The sequence below is a fragment of the Varroa jacobsoni genome, unplaced genomic scaffold (genome assembly GCF_002532875.2).
Source record: "Varroa jacobsoni isolate VJ856 unplaced genomic scaffold, vjacob_1.0 scaffold_1017, whole genome shotgun sequence".
NCBI lineage: Eukaryota > Metazoa > Arthropoda > Arachnida > Mesostigmata > Varroidae > Varroa > Varroa jacobsoni.
In genome coordinates, this window is record NW_019213919.1 from 139,453 (window position 1) to 155,158 (window position 15,706).

Sequence of the window (15,706 nt, forward strand, 5' to 3'; positions counted from 1 at the left end):
CTCAGATATAAACAATGCTAGCTAACTAAAAAAACATTTTTTTTTACACCAATAACTGAACTGAAAATAGATCGAGCTAGTAAATATTTAAGCTCGCATTTACTGTAGCTATTCAAGCCAGCATGAGACGATAGGCTAAAGTGGAAATTCTACTATAACTATACATGAAAATAATGGTAATAAATAAACATACTATGTTTTGGGGTCCTTCACATCCGGTACATAAGCCGTTAAGCACTGCTCCAAACGGCCCGCTCTCAACACGGAACGAAATATGTCTACTTCAACCCACATTACCACGTGTCCGTTTGTACAAAACGATGTTACTATAGCATCTACGAAGATAGCATATTCGCTCTTAAAAGAAGTCTGATTTTCGAATTACGTAAAAGGCACGTATTTTATGTTTTGCAGTTAATACTGACCTTAGTCTAGAAAATTACTAGTAAGAAGACATTTTTGGAAAATTACTTTATAGTCGTTTTTGGCAATTCTCTCTTTCCGAGCTATTCTAACCGGCAATTATAAAATAAAGATATCTTGTTCTCTAGTCCGAGAAATAAGCGCGTAGCTAATGAGCAGTTGAATGTTTTAGAATAAGTCACTCAACCGTTATTATTTCCAAATGCATGCTTAGTGGTTTAGCCAACAGGATTTCGGTTTCAGGCAGGAAAAACAAAAAAAAAAGTGGTCTTTCAACCGAGAAGAGCTGCGAAATCGAGTGGAAAAATATGAACAGAGATGGACTAGGTATTAATAGAATGGTAAAGAATGTTTTTTTCTATCATTTCCTACATCACTTTTTCACGACCAAATGTCCCCCAATATTATCTGGTCCATACGTCCACTGTTCGCTACAAACAACCGCAGTACAATTATTTCGTTAGGCCTCGGCCGATGTGACTGAATATCGAAGTTTTGAGAGCAACTAATAAGGAACGAGCTACCAGTTCGATTTCACCCCTTCACTTCGCGTATTTAATCACTGAGTAATCGTTGGTGATGTCCGGCGGGCGTCCAGCCAGCAGAGAACTTCTGTCCACGTTCCGTTCTATTTGACTTCACTTCCGCGCCAACTCCGCCGAGAATTCTACGATTATGACTATTATGGTTTTGTTGTCAATGCTACTCCCATCGATCCATCGATAGAATATAGTGTCATCAGCAAAGAACGAATAGGAAGGAAGATATCAGACGAGACAGACAATGCTAGTCGGTAAAGGATGAAAAACGTCGATATTCTTTCAGCTGCCATATAAACCTATGTATATGTCTATTTCAATGATATAATAGGTATCGCTTTCTAGCGCTTGCCAAAGTTATCGAAACGGTCTATCATTGATGATGAGGCCGTAGATGATAAACTTGTAGCGATCATATCATCGAGGCACAGCCGTGTATACGCGGTTCTATGCAAAGATAAGCGCGACCGTGACGCCAATAGTCACCGTGTAGAAACAGTCTCCACCGATAGTGCTGAACAAAAACGATAAAGCTGACATTTTAAACAAAGCAGTAGCAGCTAAAAAACGCCAGTTCGAAGACATTTGGTCCTTCGTAACTGCAGAAGACTACTGCTGCTGCTTCCGCTGACTAGAAGTATCTGAAAAACCGTTAAACGATACTGTGTATGCTCAACACGTGGGAGCAGACAATTCAAGTTTATGGATTATTATAGACGATAATGATTAAATGATAAAACCAGAAAGCGCCAAAAACTGTATGGACAAGCGGGACTATGAAGTGGGTGGGGTAGTTGATGATGTCGACCTTTTCAGTGCTACAAAAAGTCACATGCGGAGGTTTCAATCTTTTTTTTTTGTTATAGAGCACGCGATCGGCTGAACGGATCAGTTGAAAGCATGTTGCATAGGGGTTTAATAGTCACCTTGCTAACAACGAGACAAAATTTTCACGCACAAAACTCAGTTGATGATGTAATTCTGGGGCATAAGCTTTCGCCTTTCGGATTTGTTCGGGAAAAACTAATCAATTTCAGTGCAGCTCAAACTCGGATGAGAACTTTTAAATCTCGATAATGTTTACAATCCTAGTCATAGATAGTAAAAAAGTATGGCGTGAAGATATGTTATTTTGTGACTTCGCTAGTAGCCGTTTCATGATAGCAATTAACGGAAAAAATACCCCACCACTTCGGGATGCATATGCAGATGTATAGCGAACTTTGGTTTTTATATCTGGCATATTTTTATCTATTCTATTCATGTTCAGTGTTTAAACGCATGAATACTGATCACGTCAAGTAGTGTGATTAAATTTTATTTTTATTGCCGACTTCAGGGCAAAAACGGTGTTGCGGGCCTGAGAGCCTGAAAAACAATTAACTGACACCTGAACTAATATTTTTCTTTTATGTAAACACGATGCTTTATTTTGACTGTGGCTTTTTATAAGTACTCACTGCTTTCCTGATCTATATGTATAACATTAGCCATTTTAATTACTCGAATGAAATCGATGTTTTAAGACCGCAATTTTCCCTTTATGTCAGCCACTGCTTAATAAAGCATAAGCACTGATCTTATGCCATCTATTGTCCTGGTCACAATACTGGCAGAAGGATTTCAGCAGACCGTCGTACGAATGCGCAAAGTTTTACCTTGTCTCTAAACAGCTGCAACAAACGACAGTGCAGAGTTTCTTTGTTGCTAATGTTTTGTATCGAGGCTTTTGACCTTATGTGTCGAACAAAAGTCCAAATAGATTTGAAATACAGATGGAAACATTGTTAGAGTACTGCTCGCATTTCTCTAAGTTGCAGGAAATTTTAGATTCTTTATAATAAGGATTCATGATAGAGAATCGTCAGCTTAGCTTATCCTCTTTTTTGCAAGGCGAAATGGCCTTGAGAAATCTTCGATATGTAGGTAAAATAAAGCCCAGTAAAAATTTACAGAACTGTAGTAGACTGCATCGTAGAATAACAATTCGTTTAAGCTGATTGAGAAGATTAAATTGAACCCATTCACAACAGTTATCGCCACTAGCTAATCACAGTCGCCATTAATTAAGGACAACTAATGTAGGTAAATACAAAAAATAGCTTAGGTCAATATAGGACATGAAGTTAACGATCACAAAAGTCATTGCATATTTTTTCAATAGATGCAACAATATGAACAAATCTTGATTTAATTCGTCATAGATCCGATAACAAGTCATTCTTAGAATTACTACTTAGAAAAAAATTTCAACCTTTTTCTGGTAAGGATAGCGTAATGTCCATAGCGAAATTCTCTATATTCTCGGGTCGTAATACACGGACCCAGCATAAATGGCCAGCTGAATGTTCCTAAAAAATCAAGATTATATAATTACTAATCTTTCGCGGATGCAATGCTCTTATAAATTCGTCCAATACTTGGTAAAGAAATGGTGGTAAGAAAGCTACTCAGTTGTCACGTTCTACTAATATGTGACCGTCATTGATACTGTGATAGCTTGGACAATGGCTAAAAGGGTAAGCTTAAAAACCGTTGTTATACTTATAACAATGTGCAAAATAGGGGAAATGTGTCTTTACAGGTCAGGAGTCTTTATTTTAGGTGTGTACAATATATCGATATATATATATATAAAAGAGTGACCTTTTCTAACTGTCGTGAGAATTTTCCCATTGCGTACATTGATTTAGAACTTTTCGTTCTCATAATGGCTCAGGTGAGGCGTTGGTTTGCCACATTTATTCGATTTCAGTTCAGGCTTAACTTGTAGTAAGATTCAAGGCCTTTTTCGGAATTTACTATACGGTTTAAATTAGTTTATCACGTACGTACATTTAAATAAAGTTTCGTCATCGTAAAATTTCATCGGAAGCTAGAAAATTTCAACTTATCTAAAAATTAACGTAAGTTAATGTAATCTTTATCGCTAAGTTGGCAGATGTTTAGTGCAGACCACAGAGGGAAGGTCTTCTAAATACACGAACTAAAAAGTTAACTAGAAAAGACACAGATAACTTTGATTCTTAACATGCTGATAATGATACTGTAATGACCGTATCAGAAAATCCAACGAGAGAAAACGTTGAGACGATCGATAGAAGACGGCGACGTCCGTTTCGAGTAAAAGTGAACGCGCGTAGGATGAACAAGCCAAAAAATATCCTCATCCTTGCTGGCCGTTAACCAGTATGCCGGTATGATGAAAGGGGCTTCCTGCAGGTGCATCGCTATAGTAATGAGGTTCGCCGAGTTGGCTATACAGCCGTTGGAATCGCCAAGTTAATGTAAAGGTAAAATATTTTCACCGTTAATAACCGTTCGTTTGGTTCGGGTGTAACGCGTTACTTCGGCAGTAGTCATGTGGGTTGCGGTGAACATGTGTTACACTGGGGACGCTGTCTGTGTACCGTATATCTCGCAATTTGCGACAGCCGCAAACCGCGCAGTTCTCTAGAAAATCGGGTATGCTGTGATTCGGCTACGGTCAAGAAGCTGAAGACCAACATCAGAAAGACCACTCTAGAAAAAGCGCAGATGCTGCCAAATTGATGTCGACAAAAAATCTAAGACAGAAATTATTGGAGTAAAGATGGATGTCTGCTAAGGACGAGGGTAGAAACTACAGACTAAATCTGCACGATATTTTGAGGGAAAGAAAAAATTTCTGCGGGTAAAGGTGGATAGAGGGGACTACTTTCCTAGATTCGAAAACGAGGGCTAAGGGTGCGGGACGAGTGAATATATAAGTAGGGCAAAAGTGGCCGGAAGCGACATGCTTACAAGCAGAGTTGGTCAGTGAACATTTATCCTCTTGCTAAAGAGAAACTCGAACACCATGAAGGCTGCGGTAAGTCTAAGTAGTAAACCTTAATGTACGTTAGGGGAAGTGCATTAACCTGTTATGTATATAACTTACTGTTACAATGTTAACACAGTTGGTGGTTAGCATACCACCATTACCTTTGTTAGAGCTAAATGCACAGGCAATCTGCTACTACCTTTTAACAAGACAGCACCGACCCAATTATACTTGATTACATTGAAATTGATATTCAGAACATAGAAGGACACACGAGTCGTTCTGTGCTTCTCTGTCCCAATAGATTGTTCTTCTGGGAACGCTCGTCGGTTTTGCCTCAGCTGGTTACTTAGGATATCCTGCTTATGGAGCGTACTATGGTGGTTATGGATACGCGGCTCCTTATGCCTATGGAGCGTACGTTGAACCTTACTATGCCGCGCCCATCATTAAGGTTAGTACTCTTAACTTAAATCCGAGTGGTCGACTCTACAAAGTTTCACAAGCAAAAAAGCAGCGTTTCATGGATATCTTAACGTGCGACCCATAGCCTTTTATGCAGCTCAATCCTATGCATTTGAAGTAGCCAGTTTAGTGGTTAACTGTTATCTAAACCTCGTGATTATTTCCAGACCTCACTTGTTCCAAGTTATACCTATACCAAGACGTACCATAGCCCAATTGTAGCGGCCCCCATCGTGAAGCCAGCGTATTACGGTGGTGTGTACGGAGCTTACGGTTATGCCTCGCCCCTGTATGGTGGTCACGGATACGGACTCCACTACCTTAAAAAGAAGTAATCAACTCTTGCGCTAAGGAGGGGGATGCTCAAATCCACAAGACCAAGAACTACATTTAGAATGCGCTTAGAAATGTACGCACATGAATCACGCGCCAATTTTATCATAAGGCGATTCTTTACGTGAAATTTTATCTGGCTCGCTTCTTGAATAAATTACCATTTGTTGTACATATAGGAAAGAGTTATCCATGTTGTGAAGCTAGTTTGTTTTCGTGCTACTCTAGGAGTAGTTTAGGTTCGAAACTAGGCTTCGTTTCTTGATGGGAATCAGTCGTCTTTGTCCGTATATTGACGTGAATTGAACAAAGTGGACGCAGCTACGAGGACTTCGATGGCCAATCGTTGTGCTATAGAGCTACACGTGTTTAGATGATGTAATGTTATCTTTCGCATTGTAACAGTGTTTTACATAATGTGCTATATATACATACACATCGTTGCTTCACTGGTTCTGAATCGACTATTCTCTGGAAGTTTCGCTTCTGTTTATTTTGTTTAGGTGCGCCTCCAGTACTATCCTTCGCCATCTGACCTATCACGAAATATTCCAGAACGAAATCGTGGTCAGGCTGTTAGCATCCTCTACATAGTCCTTTGTCGAAAGAAAAGGCCGAAAACTGACTTCGACTGTGGCTTCATCTACAGACTAGTATCTGTAGGTGGACATAAAGATCGACGATAAAGATGTTGATTATAAATTTAAACAGCTTATGATTTTTGACCATATTCTTATTCTACCATTGTTCAGTTCGACTTTTTACAGGATTCTTTTTACAGGTTTATTAACCTAGACTCATCCTATGTGTTATGTGCGTTATATGCCTTAGAAACTGTATGTAGACCTATCGTAATGCAGAGTGAGCTGCACATGAAGACAATTACAATTGGAAGAATAGGATGATTTCGACTCATTTCGATTCAATGACAGCGGGTCTAAACAGGTAAAGGGGAAAAGTAGATCAGTCAAAAAATAATGGTTAGTTGTAAGCACTCTTTTTAGATTATTTTTAAAAAGCAGTACTATTGGGAAAGTCAAGAAAAGATTTTTAAGTAAGAGATCATGCCTTTCCGATCAATATCTACATATGGGTAGAAATTTGCAATACATTTTTTGTTCTAGGCTTTTGAAGGCAAATAAATAGCTTCTATGCCTCCAATGTGTAGAACGGATGGCCTTTTTTGCTTCTCCTATAGAAACATTTTCGAAATAATGATAATGTCGAAAATATTTAACGAAGGCTGATAGGGATAGTTAGCCGTTTAAATCAGAGTAGTTAAGAGGCCTCTACCGCTTAATAGAATCATCATGCCGTGCTGCCCAGACCGTGACGCAGTACGAAATGGCTCTTCTGTAGCGGGCCTGCCACACCTTGGCACTACTGGCTTATTCTTTCATTCTAATTATTGGTTGTTAATAAAAAGACCGGCCAATGCCTGCTAATTGTTAGCTCCTCTATGTTTCTGTTGACTGATGATATATTGGAAATATACTTTCGTACAAATCTGTTATTATCGTTTTGTGTGGATCACTATCAAATTCGAACTACAAGGGCGGCCATATTGGGCGCCAAGGAACAGTGTCTCCACAGTTTTAATTTGTTTTTTGTTGAAAGCTAAACGAGCCAAACTAATCGGATAGACGACAATAACCTCCTACCAGACCGTAGCAAAAACTGTCAGTTTCGAGAAAACGTTTTCGATTTATAAAATGCACTACACCATTGAAGTCTGACGAGGGCCGCTCTGAGCTATCATAGAAAATATTCATGTGAATAAGCTTATTCTTAGGCGACTGTTTGATTAAGCTGATGCAGATCGCGGAAAGGATCATCAAGAGACCCAATCATTTTAGCTGAGTTCAGTAGGCACAGTTTTTTTCGATTTATTTTTGCGATTTATTCCGTTATTTTGCTGGGCATGGCATGTCTTTTACACAGTTTGCCCACAGTGAGTGATACAAATATATGACACTTTTTCCACTTTGTTTTGCTTTCGTTCACGCCTGCGATACTTTTAAATTAATTTAAAAATGAAAATTTCGGCAATTTCTTGATAAAAAAAAAGATCGAAGTGTTAACATTTCGAAAATGCCTTTTGAAACTCTCGTAATTCAAACTTCTACGGAAATGGAATTAACAGTTTCTAAACAAATGTCAGAAGGTTCTAGATTGAAAATGTATACAACTAGTTTGAAAATATGAGAACTGAGCCTGCGGAAAAGGCTCAAAAGGTTCACTGTCGTCCCGAACGCTCTATATTTTTATTTTTAGCATCCACCTTTCTCTGCATAAGAAGGCGCCGAAAAATAAACATTAAAAGGTATTGACAAATTAAATACGTTATAATGTGTCAAGAGAAATTTATGACTTAGTATAACTTTTGTTTTCTTTTTAGAGTAACGGAGTTGAGACGGATCAATGACGTTTTAATAGAAAGAGCTGGTGCTTATTTTCAGACTTATTTTTCAAAAACAAAACTCGCGGCCATAGATATGATGCAAGATGCTTACTTACCAAAACGTACGCGTCTGTTTGTGACTTGGATACTACGTTTGAAGCTCATTCAAGCATTTACTACTTACATAAATGCCTCTAAAACGATGGGCTATAACCCACTGAAATTCGACGAGTATGCGCGCAGATCTTAGAAGTATTTACGACAACTTAGTGGCTGCATAGACATCCGTGGATCCAACTGGAGCCGTGTCTGCGTTTGGCAGACGGACTAAATATTTGAAAATATTAATTGTTTGGAAGCGTTCATTTGCTCGCAAAATGTTGACAAACCGTAGGCACTGATATTCAACCGGCGTTTTAACCTCGTAGAGCTTGAAGCAATCTTTAATCGTATAACTAATTACTGCATAGGTATAATATATATTCATATTATTGCCGGTACATAGCAAATGAATATTGTAGTAGAGTACTTTAGGTTTGTGTTTTACGCCCGGCATATAAACCGTTAGGCATTACTTCAGACGGCTAACTTCCAAAACAACACGAAGTGTGTCTGTGCTCGGATTCGAACCCAGACTATCACCCTCGACCAGCGCCTGCCCCCAAGTTCACCGCCGCGTTATCACGGAGACTGGGGCTATAAGAGAACCGTCTTTTCTTTAATTTCTTAACCGTAAATCCGTCGCATATATACCTATTCTACTCATGCCCGATCAGTCTTTAAAAGAAATTATCGTTTGATTTATAGTAATGAAGATTTTCGATTGTGTGAAGTTCGGTGGCAACGCGATAATGTGAAATATGTGAAAATTTTAAATTTACAAAATCCTTTGCAAGCGGTCAAGTTAACCTGGAGTTGTAAAAACAAGAAGAATTAACTGGTTAGGAAATATATAATTTAAATTACTGTTGGGAATACATTTTTTCTTAATGAGGGTTAATATTTCTTGGAAAAATCAATTCGTAAATGGAAAAGTAACGTAGTTTTTCTAGAAACCGAAACAGAAAAGAAGGGCCTCTATTCAGGTATAAAACTATACGGCTTATTTTTTATTTACAGCAAACAGAAGCAAAATTCATATTCGCTGGCAGACCAAACGTGAAGTTTACCGTACGAAAACGTTATTATCATCGTCACTTACTTCAGAGTTGCAATATAAGCATACAGGATATGCTAAGAAGTCGAGAAATATATGAAGATACAGCTGTAAAACAATTTATTCTAGATATCTGTCTTTAATAAACAGCTCCGTACAGCCTAATACCAAAAATGAACCACCTGCTGAGATAACTGCTTGGCTGAGATATCTCAAGCCAATCAAAAAAAAAAAAAAAAGAAGAACAATACAACGTTATTATATGCTCGAGCCAGTCGAACGAATCCCCTGACACGCATAATTTTTTTTTAAATTGAATGCGCCAAACAGTGATAGCGGTCGTCATTATTGATTCATTTCTTTTTCCTCGTTAAGAAAGAAAATAGGCAGCAAAATGTAGGCAGTATCACTGCCAACACATTGAGCACTTCTTTAACTTCTCTCTATGCCCAGAAGTTCGAACGAGCAAAATTGGCTAACCAAAGTTAGAGCGGATGAGGCCGAACTGTATAGGATCCTTTACCACGGTATCTCCTTCTTTTAAATTTTTTCAAATGTACAATAGCCGCTGAGGGAAAGTTGCCAGCAGGTGGCAAGTACCTTGCCTCGCACATACTATGACCACCTTCCTTTACTATATATATAGAGATATAAGCTGACAACGAAACCTAGCGTTCTCGGGTTAGCGAAGACTTCGAAGATATATTGTACTTGCTACAGCTCAGACTAACAATTAACATGCGTGCACCGGTGAGTGAAACCGAAAACGGTCTCTTATTCTATTAAACTACTTTTCAAGTCGAGAAACCTTTTGCGTCACTAACAGATACTCTAGATTTCACTGTTTAATTACCCTTGCATTAGTTTGTTTTTTTGTTATGAGAAAAAGTGTAATTATTTATGTTTATTTTTATTTATTTAGTTAGAAATCGTTGCGTAAACTTCAAGGCAGCCTTTGAAATTGTAAAGTTCTTAGAATTTTTTGTGCTCTAAGCATACAATGATATTTTAGTGCAGCAGAAACATCTCGGGTGCCATTATTCTTATTGAGTTTCTATGAGCTTTATTCAAGTTACTTCCGGAGCCATTGTGAGGTATTCTCCGTTTTGATACTTCGTGCTGAGACAGGTAGACGAAATCTTCTGTAAACAGAAACGACGTATTTATATAATATAGGATGCCGAACGGATCTCGATATGTACCGTTGAGCAGAAGCTTGTTTTAGCGGTATCAGTTCCATAGATATACGATATTGTCATTTTTTTTTTTAATCGGGGACACATAACCTGGGCTTGGTAGACGCGTAGTCCAATTGGCATTTAAAGAAAATATTTTTAACGAAAATCTCGGAAGGAACATGTCGCCAGGAAGAATCGCACTTACATGAGTTGTTTTATTATTTAACCATTGCAAATTTATGAAATGCTGATAATATCTCTTCTGACAGAGGTTATTATTCGAGACTAATATTATTTGTTCGATAGGGTAATCTATCAGCCAACTTATTTATCTGTCTGCTACGCTTATCACGATAACGTAACGGTAGGTGCACTTACACATCCTAAATACACTTCGCTATTGATCTGTTTTTCATTTTAATTGGTAACGTCGCAATGCTTCTTCGTCCTCTTAGTTCGCCCTCCTCGTTGTGCTGGTGGGTGCCGTTTTAGCCGGCTATCCCTATGGGGGTGCATATTACGGAAGTTACGGCGGCTATGGTCATGCTGTACCGTACGTGTATGGAGCTGCCTACGGTGCCCCCTACCTCGCCGCACCCGTTGTTAAGGTGAGATACTGAAACAGAATGCCCTTAGACTGTTTCACGTTGTATATAAGCATAAAAGGCAATATTGTCGCCAAAAACAAATTAACTGGTATGTAAGTGTACGTGAGGACCAGATAAACAATTTCCGCGTTTAAATCCACAGTTAGCAATATGCCCAATCTTATATCATTACATAGCTTCTAAAGGTCACCAAAGAATCCTTACTGATCCAGCGGATCTATCACAATCCTAACGTTACCTTCTTCTTGTTTTTTCGGTCTGCGTTCAGGCGCCTCTGGTCTCCAGCTATGCCTACACAACCAAAACTATCCACACGGCCCCCCTTGTAGTAGCTCCTGTTGTAAAGCCCGCATACTACGGAGGTTACGGGGGTCTGTATAGAGGGTACGGTTATGCATCACCCATCTATGGTCGATACAAGCATTACTATAAAAAGTAGACAAGGGGACCGTCTCTTTATTTGACGAACCGAATAAATAAATGAAGGAAAGCCAAAAATATAAGTGCCGCGCAAATGATCCAGCTACTTTGTAAGCCGCAGATCTGCACCTCCTGTTCCTATCTGATATCGTTAATCCATCCTTGATGGATAGCTGTATACTGCCAAATACTTGTTTCCTAGTAGATTTTTAAGAATAATATGTATTCAGAGATGCTCTTTTTGTTCAATGATAATTTATTTGTGTTATGTACGTTGTCATTTCTAATCAATAAATAATCCACACGCAGTTCGGCGCATTTCTGCTGAAGAAAATAGTCTCGCTCAAACACTTTTTATATACAGTCAGGTTGAAATACGATCGTAGGCAGGGTCTGTTTCGAACTATTCAAAAATGCGAAAGGAAGTCTGGAAAACCTAACGTTGGGCTGCTAACAGGCCGAGGAGTCCCAAAATCCCAAGAATAAAGCACTTCAAAAAAAAGCTGAAAAATTTCTATGGTATATCCGAAGAAAAAAAGCGATAGGTATGTTCGTCTCTAAAACAGCAACCAGACTCGAGGACGATAGTGAATCTTCGGGTCACTTCAAATACTAGCTGAGTGCAAGTAATAATAATAATTTCGAATAATTCGAATGTTTCTGGCTAGATATTGATAGGTTTCACTGCTAGCACGCATTATAGAGTGGGTTATACTTCATCTAAAAAGGATATTATTTTATGCAAACGTATGCTTTACGTTACACGCTCTAGTTTGGGTACTGGTATAGCATAGAGATAAAGTTACTTATTGGCTAACTTAACTGATAAGGTAAAACAAATAGCTAATGCAAGCCGGTGGATAGGAGTAGCCTTTTTAGGTTACGTCTTCGAGCGTAAATCTGTTGTTATCAGAATAAGCCAGGTAGTGGTACGTGGCAGTATGAGCGATGTCGGCAGAGGTCTGAGAGGTGATGGCCAAGAAGAAGAGTGCTGGCTGGAACTAAAAAGACGCATGAAAGTTAGCAGAGTATTAGTTAGGACGAGTTGTATACTGATCTCCTTTCGATCAAAAAATCCTTCTCCATAAGATGAAGCCATTAAATGCCGCCCAGTATTACAGGGATGGCGGCGATTTGCATCTTTTTATATCAGTGGGCATTTCCTTCTTTTACAGTGCGGCCAATTGCACAGTGTACACACTTTGCCAATGAAGAAAACATTGTTATAGATCGACGAAGTCCACCTATGGAATGTGTGAAGTTGGTTAGCTTCTGTTCACTTGAAGAAAAATCTTTGCTTTGTGTTTTTTTTTGTGCTTGGAATCTTTTGTTTATTGTTGTTACTTCGAAATCGATTACCTTACAGTTTTATTCAAAATAATTAATCCTCTCTAGTCTATGTTTGTTTCTGCTGTTACCACTTTGATAAAAAGCAAACGCTTTTGCTTGCCTAACAGTTGAGCTCCACTTTCTAAACAGGTTTTGTACAGCCGGAACATTATTTTTGGTTTACTATGTTTTTTTGCTGTTTCTCCAGCTCCTTTTGCCAAATTCACATTTCTCATACACAATAGAGACCTGCTACCTTTTTGCGTCAATAATTTTGATAGTAGAGTTTTTTTGTCGGCAAGCATCAAATGCGAGTAAATAGAGGTTCGGCAAATAGGCTTTTGCTATACGTCCGTCTAGTGACTCTGAGTTACTATTGAATATTAGAAGATACGAACGTGTTTTTCCTTGGTATACAACGAACCTAATCGATTATAACAGAATAGGGTTTAAAAAGGAAAGCATAATGGAATAAAATACTGCCGAACCACGGAGCATGCCCAATACGAGAATTTCGTCGTCGAAATCTAACGACAAAGTGGCAATATATATAGTAAGAAATTTAAATGTAAAAAAGAAAAAGGTTAAGATTCCTCTATTTTCCCGTACTTCTTTGATTCGTTTTTTTTTTTTAATCGATTCTTAGTCCATGATTACAGTTTTTTTTTTGTCGTTTAATTCGGTTTCTATTGGTGATCTTTTTAATCTGAAATATGGTATCTGAACTGGAAAAAAGACACAATAAATTTATATCCTAATATTATATATATATATATATATAAATCGTTAACTTTATCGTATTGTAAAAAACTTTTTCGTATACTTTGACATTTTTTATATTATATTTTGTTACTGTTCGCTGTAATGTTCCGTGATGTGTTTCTGATATGGTATGTATCATATGCAGTATAGGCGACAGATAGAGCTACGCTAGATAAGTTCCATGGTTTATCTTCGTTATCGGTAATCGAGCAACGGGGCAGTAATAAGATCCTGAAAGTAAATCACGCCCAGGACAGCAAACAAAATAACGCATACAATGTAGGATTACATAAGGATTATAAATTCCTAGTAGTCGTACCCAAGTGTTGTTTATCGGTTGTAAGTTTTCTCTAATTCATCTGTCAACGCCCCGTTAGGCTTTGAGTTTAGGCTCAGTAAATCGCTTATCGATGACCTGAAAATATATTCTCTATTAGCGTAGCTAGACAATTGGTTTCTTTTTCTTTGAAAAAGGTTAGCTGATATTACTGTTAATTGGTGCAGCGAAGAAGGTGCGTCGGCGTCAATTCTATTTTGGACGCGCTCCAATCGTTTCTGGTAGATTAGTGCTAATTTTGCAAAAAGTACGCGCAAGATGGTACTTCTAGACATTTTTTTAAAAACGGTTAAAATCTTACGTGAATTGCTCTTGATCTTTTATAGTAGACAAATTGCGGTATCATTCCTCGAGATAGTCCCCTCGTCTTCGAAAAAAGAACATCCAAACACAGCAAAGCGTGCCGTCTACATAACGCTATATACTGTGGAATATGTCCAAATCATAAATAGTTGATTTTTACAGTCTGCGTGTAATTAGTATATACGAAGCTATAGGGAAGACTATTCGAGAGACGTCTACAATGTTAGGTAACCATTAACAGTGGGCATAGAACTCGTTCACAACCTGTTTTTCTGGTGGATCGGCAGTACGCCGAAAAGTGGGCTTGTAATCGTACGTCAATAAAAGCACACAAGTTCATTTAAGCCATAGCTGTTAATCGTGAAAATGAATGATGACACAAGTATGTTAATTTGACTATGCTATACTTTTTTTTATTAGATCTTACTAAAATTTTACTTCTAATTTTTTTTACAAATACAAAGCTTTTTCCCGATCTGTTTTGTTAGACCTTCAAATAAATAGTCGTCCCCAAACCAGTCGAAATCATCCTACTAGAATACTCTTAACAAACGTGGCTCTCATTCCGTTACGACCCTAACTGACAGTCAGGCATCGGGGCGTATTCATCGTCGGATACCCGTCTGGATTGAAGTCCGTTTGGCATCTGCTACATTGCACTCTTTTATTTTTTCGCAAGGGGAGCGTAAACGGTTCCGTAGCCGAAACCGTAATAGGGCGATGAAATTGTCTTCACGATGGGGTTGTACGAGACAGCCGGCGCAAGGACGGTTTTGTGTACTGACACGGCGGGTGCGGAATACGTGGTCGCGTACGGCGCAGCGTAGGTCGTGTACGTCGGAGCGTATCCGTAGGAATAAGTGTAGGGCAAATGGTAAGTATCGGTGTAGGCAATGCCTCCAAACGCTTGAGAGGCGATAGCCATGAAAGCAAGAGCGGACTGAAAGGTCAGCGGGCAAAGTATAATGACTCTTAAGTTAGTTTACACAAAATTAACTAGGACTATAGAGCATGAACAACGACAACTTTTTTAAATACACAGTGCATTTTACGCAAAAAGCTTCTACAAAACAGATACATTCGAATAAAAAATTCGACCATTTTTTAAATGGAGAATGGATGTTATGCAAGCTTTATAAGGTGTGCATTGCGCAAGGGCCGAGAGGTCTCCAGAGAATAAAATACGTTAATAGACGTCGGACCTATTAAAGAGCCCTTGTCTTGGATACTTACCAAAGCAAACATGATGTTGTGTTGATGAGAGCTAGCTGCATTAAAGTACGACTAGTTCCTGACTCCGGTTCGCTTTTATACCAAAAGTGTGCCCCGAATGGGCCCTCGGAGAATCCCAGACCCGGACGGCACAGCATAAAGCAAATTTCCTTCTTTACAGAGTTTCCTTCTCGACGACAACGAGCCATCGGCGTCAACGCGTTATCAGAAGAATGGCGAGGGATGACATCTTTCCTAGAGAGAGGTAACAGGAGATATCATTCCTTTAGCAAATCGGCTAAAAAGTGTTGCTGATTCTGGCAGCTTCTAGAAACGGTACTTCAAAATAGTGAACGTCTGAAGGAGGACCTCAATGGCTTCTTATTTGACAGCGCTTAATTCCACAACGACCGATACCAGCGATGCGAAGTTGGATCT

At 38.7% G+C, this 15,706-nt stretch overlaps 2 protein-coding genes and 1 long non-coding RNA gene across 3 annotated transcripts; 2 read left to right on the forward strand and 1 right to left on the reverse strand.

The window, feature by feature from the left end:
* The first annotated feature begins 4,656 nt into the window (after positions 1 to 4,656).
* On the forward strand, positions 4,657 to 5,745 carry LOC111265824 (uncharacterized). Its single transcript, XM_022842766.2, has 3 exons — positions 4,657 to 4,812; positions 5,069 to 5,218; positions 5,397 to 5,745. The coding sequence occupies exons 1-3, from the start codon at positions 4,801 to 4,803 to the stop codon at positions 5,562 to 5,564; spliced, it is 330 nt and encodes a 109-aa protein (XP_022698501.1). The 5' UTR covers positions 4,657 to 4,800; the 3' UTR covers positions 5,565 to 5,745.
* A 4,031-nt stretch (positions 5,746 to 9,776) lies between these two features.
* On the forward strand, positions 9,777 to 11,659 carry LOC111265828 (uncharacterized). The gene is made up of 3 exons (XM_022842767.2): positions 9,777 to 9,869; positions 10,753 to 10,905; positions 11,174 to 11,659. The coding sequence occupies exons 1-3, from the start codon at positions 9,858 to 9,860 to the stop codon at positions 11,342 to 11,344; spliced, it is 336 nt and encodes a 111-aa protein (XP_022698502.1). The 5' UTR covers positions 9,777 to 9,857; the 3' UTR covers positions 11,345 to 11,659.
* Positions 11,660 to 14,443: 2,784 nt separating this feature from the next.
* Positions 14,444 to 15,401, reverse strand: LOC147752761 (uncharacterized). Its single transcript, XR_015313203.1, has 2 exons — positions 15,290 to 15,401; positions 14,444 to 14,996 (listed from the first exon to the last, which is right to left on the reverse strand). It is a non-coding gene; the product is annotated as an uncharacterized LOC147752761 (long non-coding RNA).
* Positions 15,402 to 15,706: the final 305 nt, after the last annotated feature.

Coding starts and splice junctions, on each gene's coding strand:
- LOC111265824 (XM_022842766.2), top strand. Junction 5,219..5,396: donor ATGCCGCGCCCATCATTAAG/GTTAGTACTCTT, acceptor GATTATTTCCAG/ACCTCACTTGTTCCAAGTTA.
- LOC111265828 (XM_022842767.2), top strand. Junction 10,906..11,173: donor TCGCCGCACCCGTTGTTAAG/GTGAGATACTGA, acceptor GTCTGCGTTCAG/GCGCCTCTGGTCTCCAGCTA.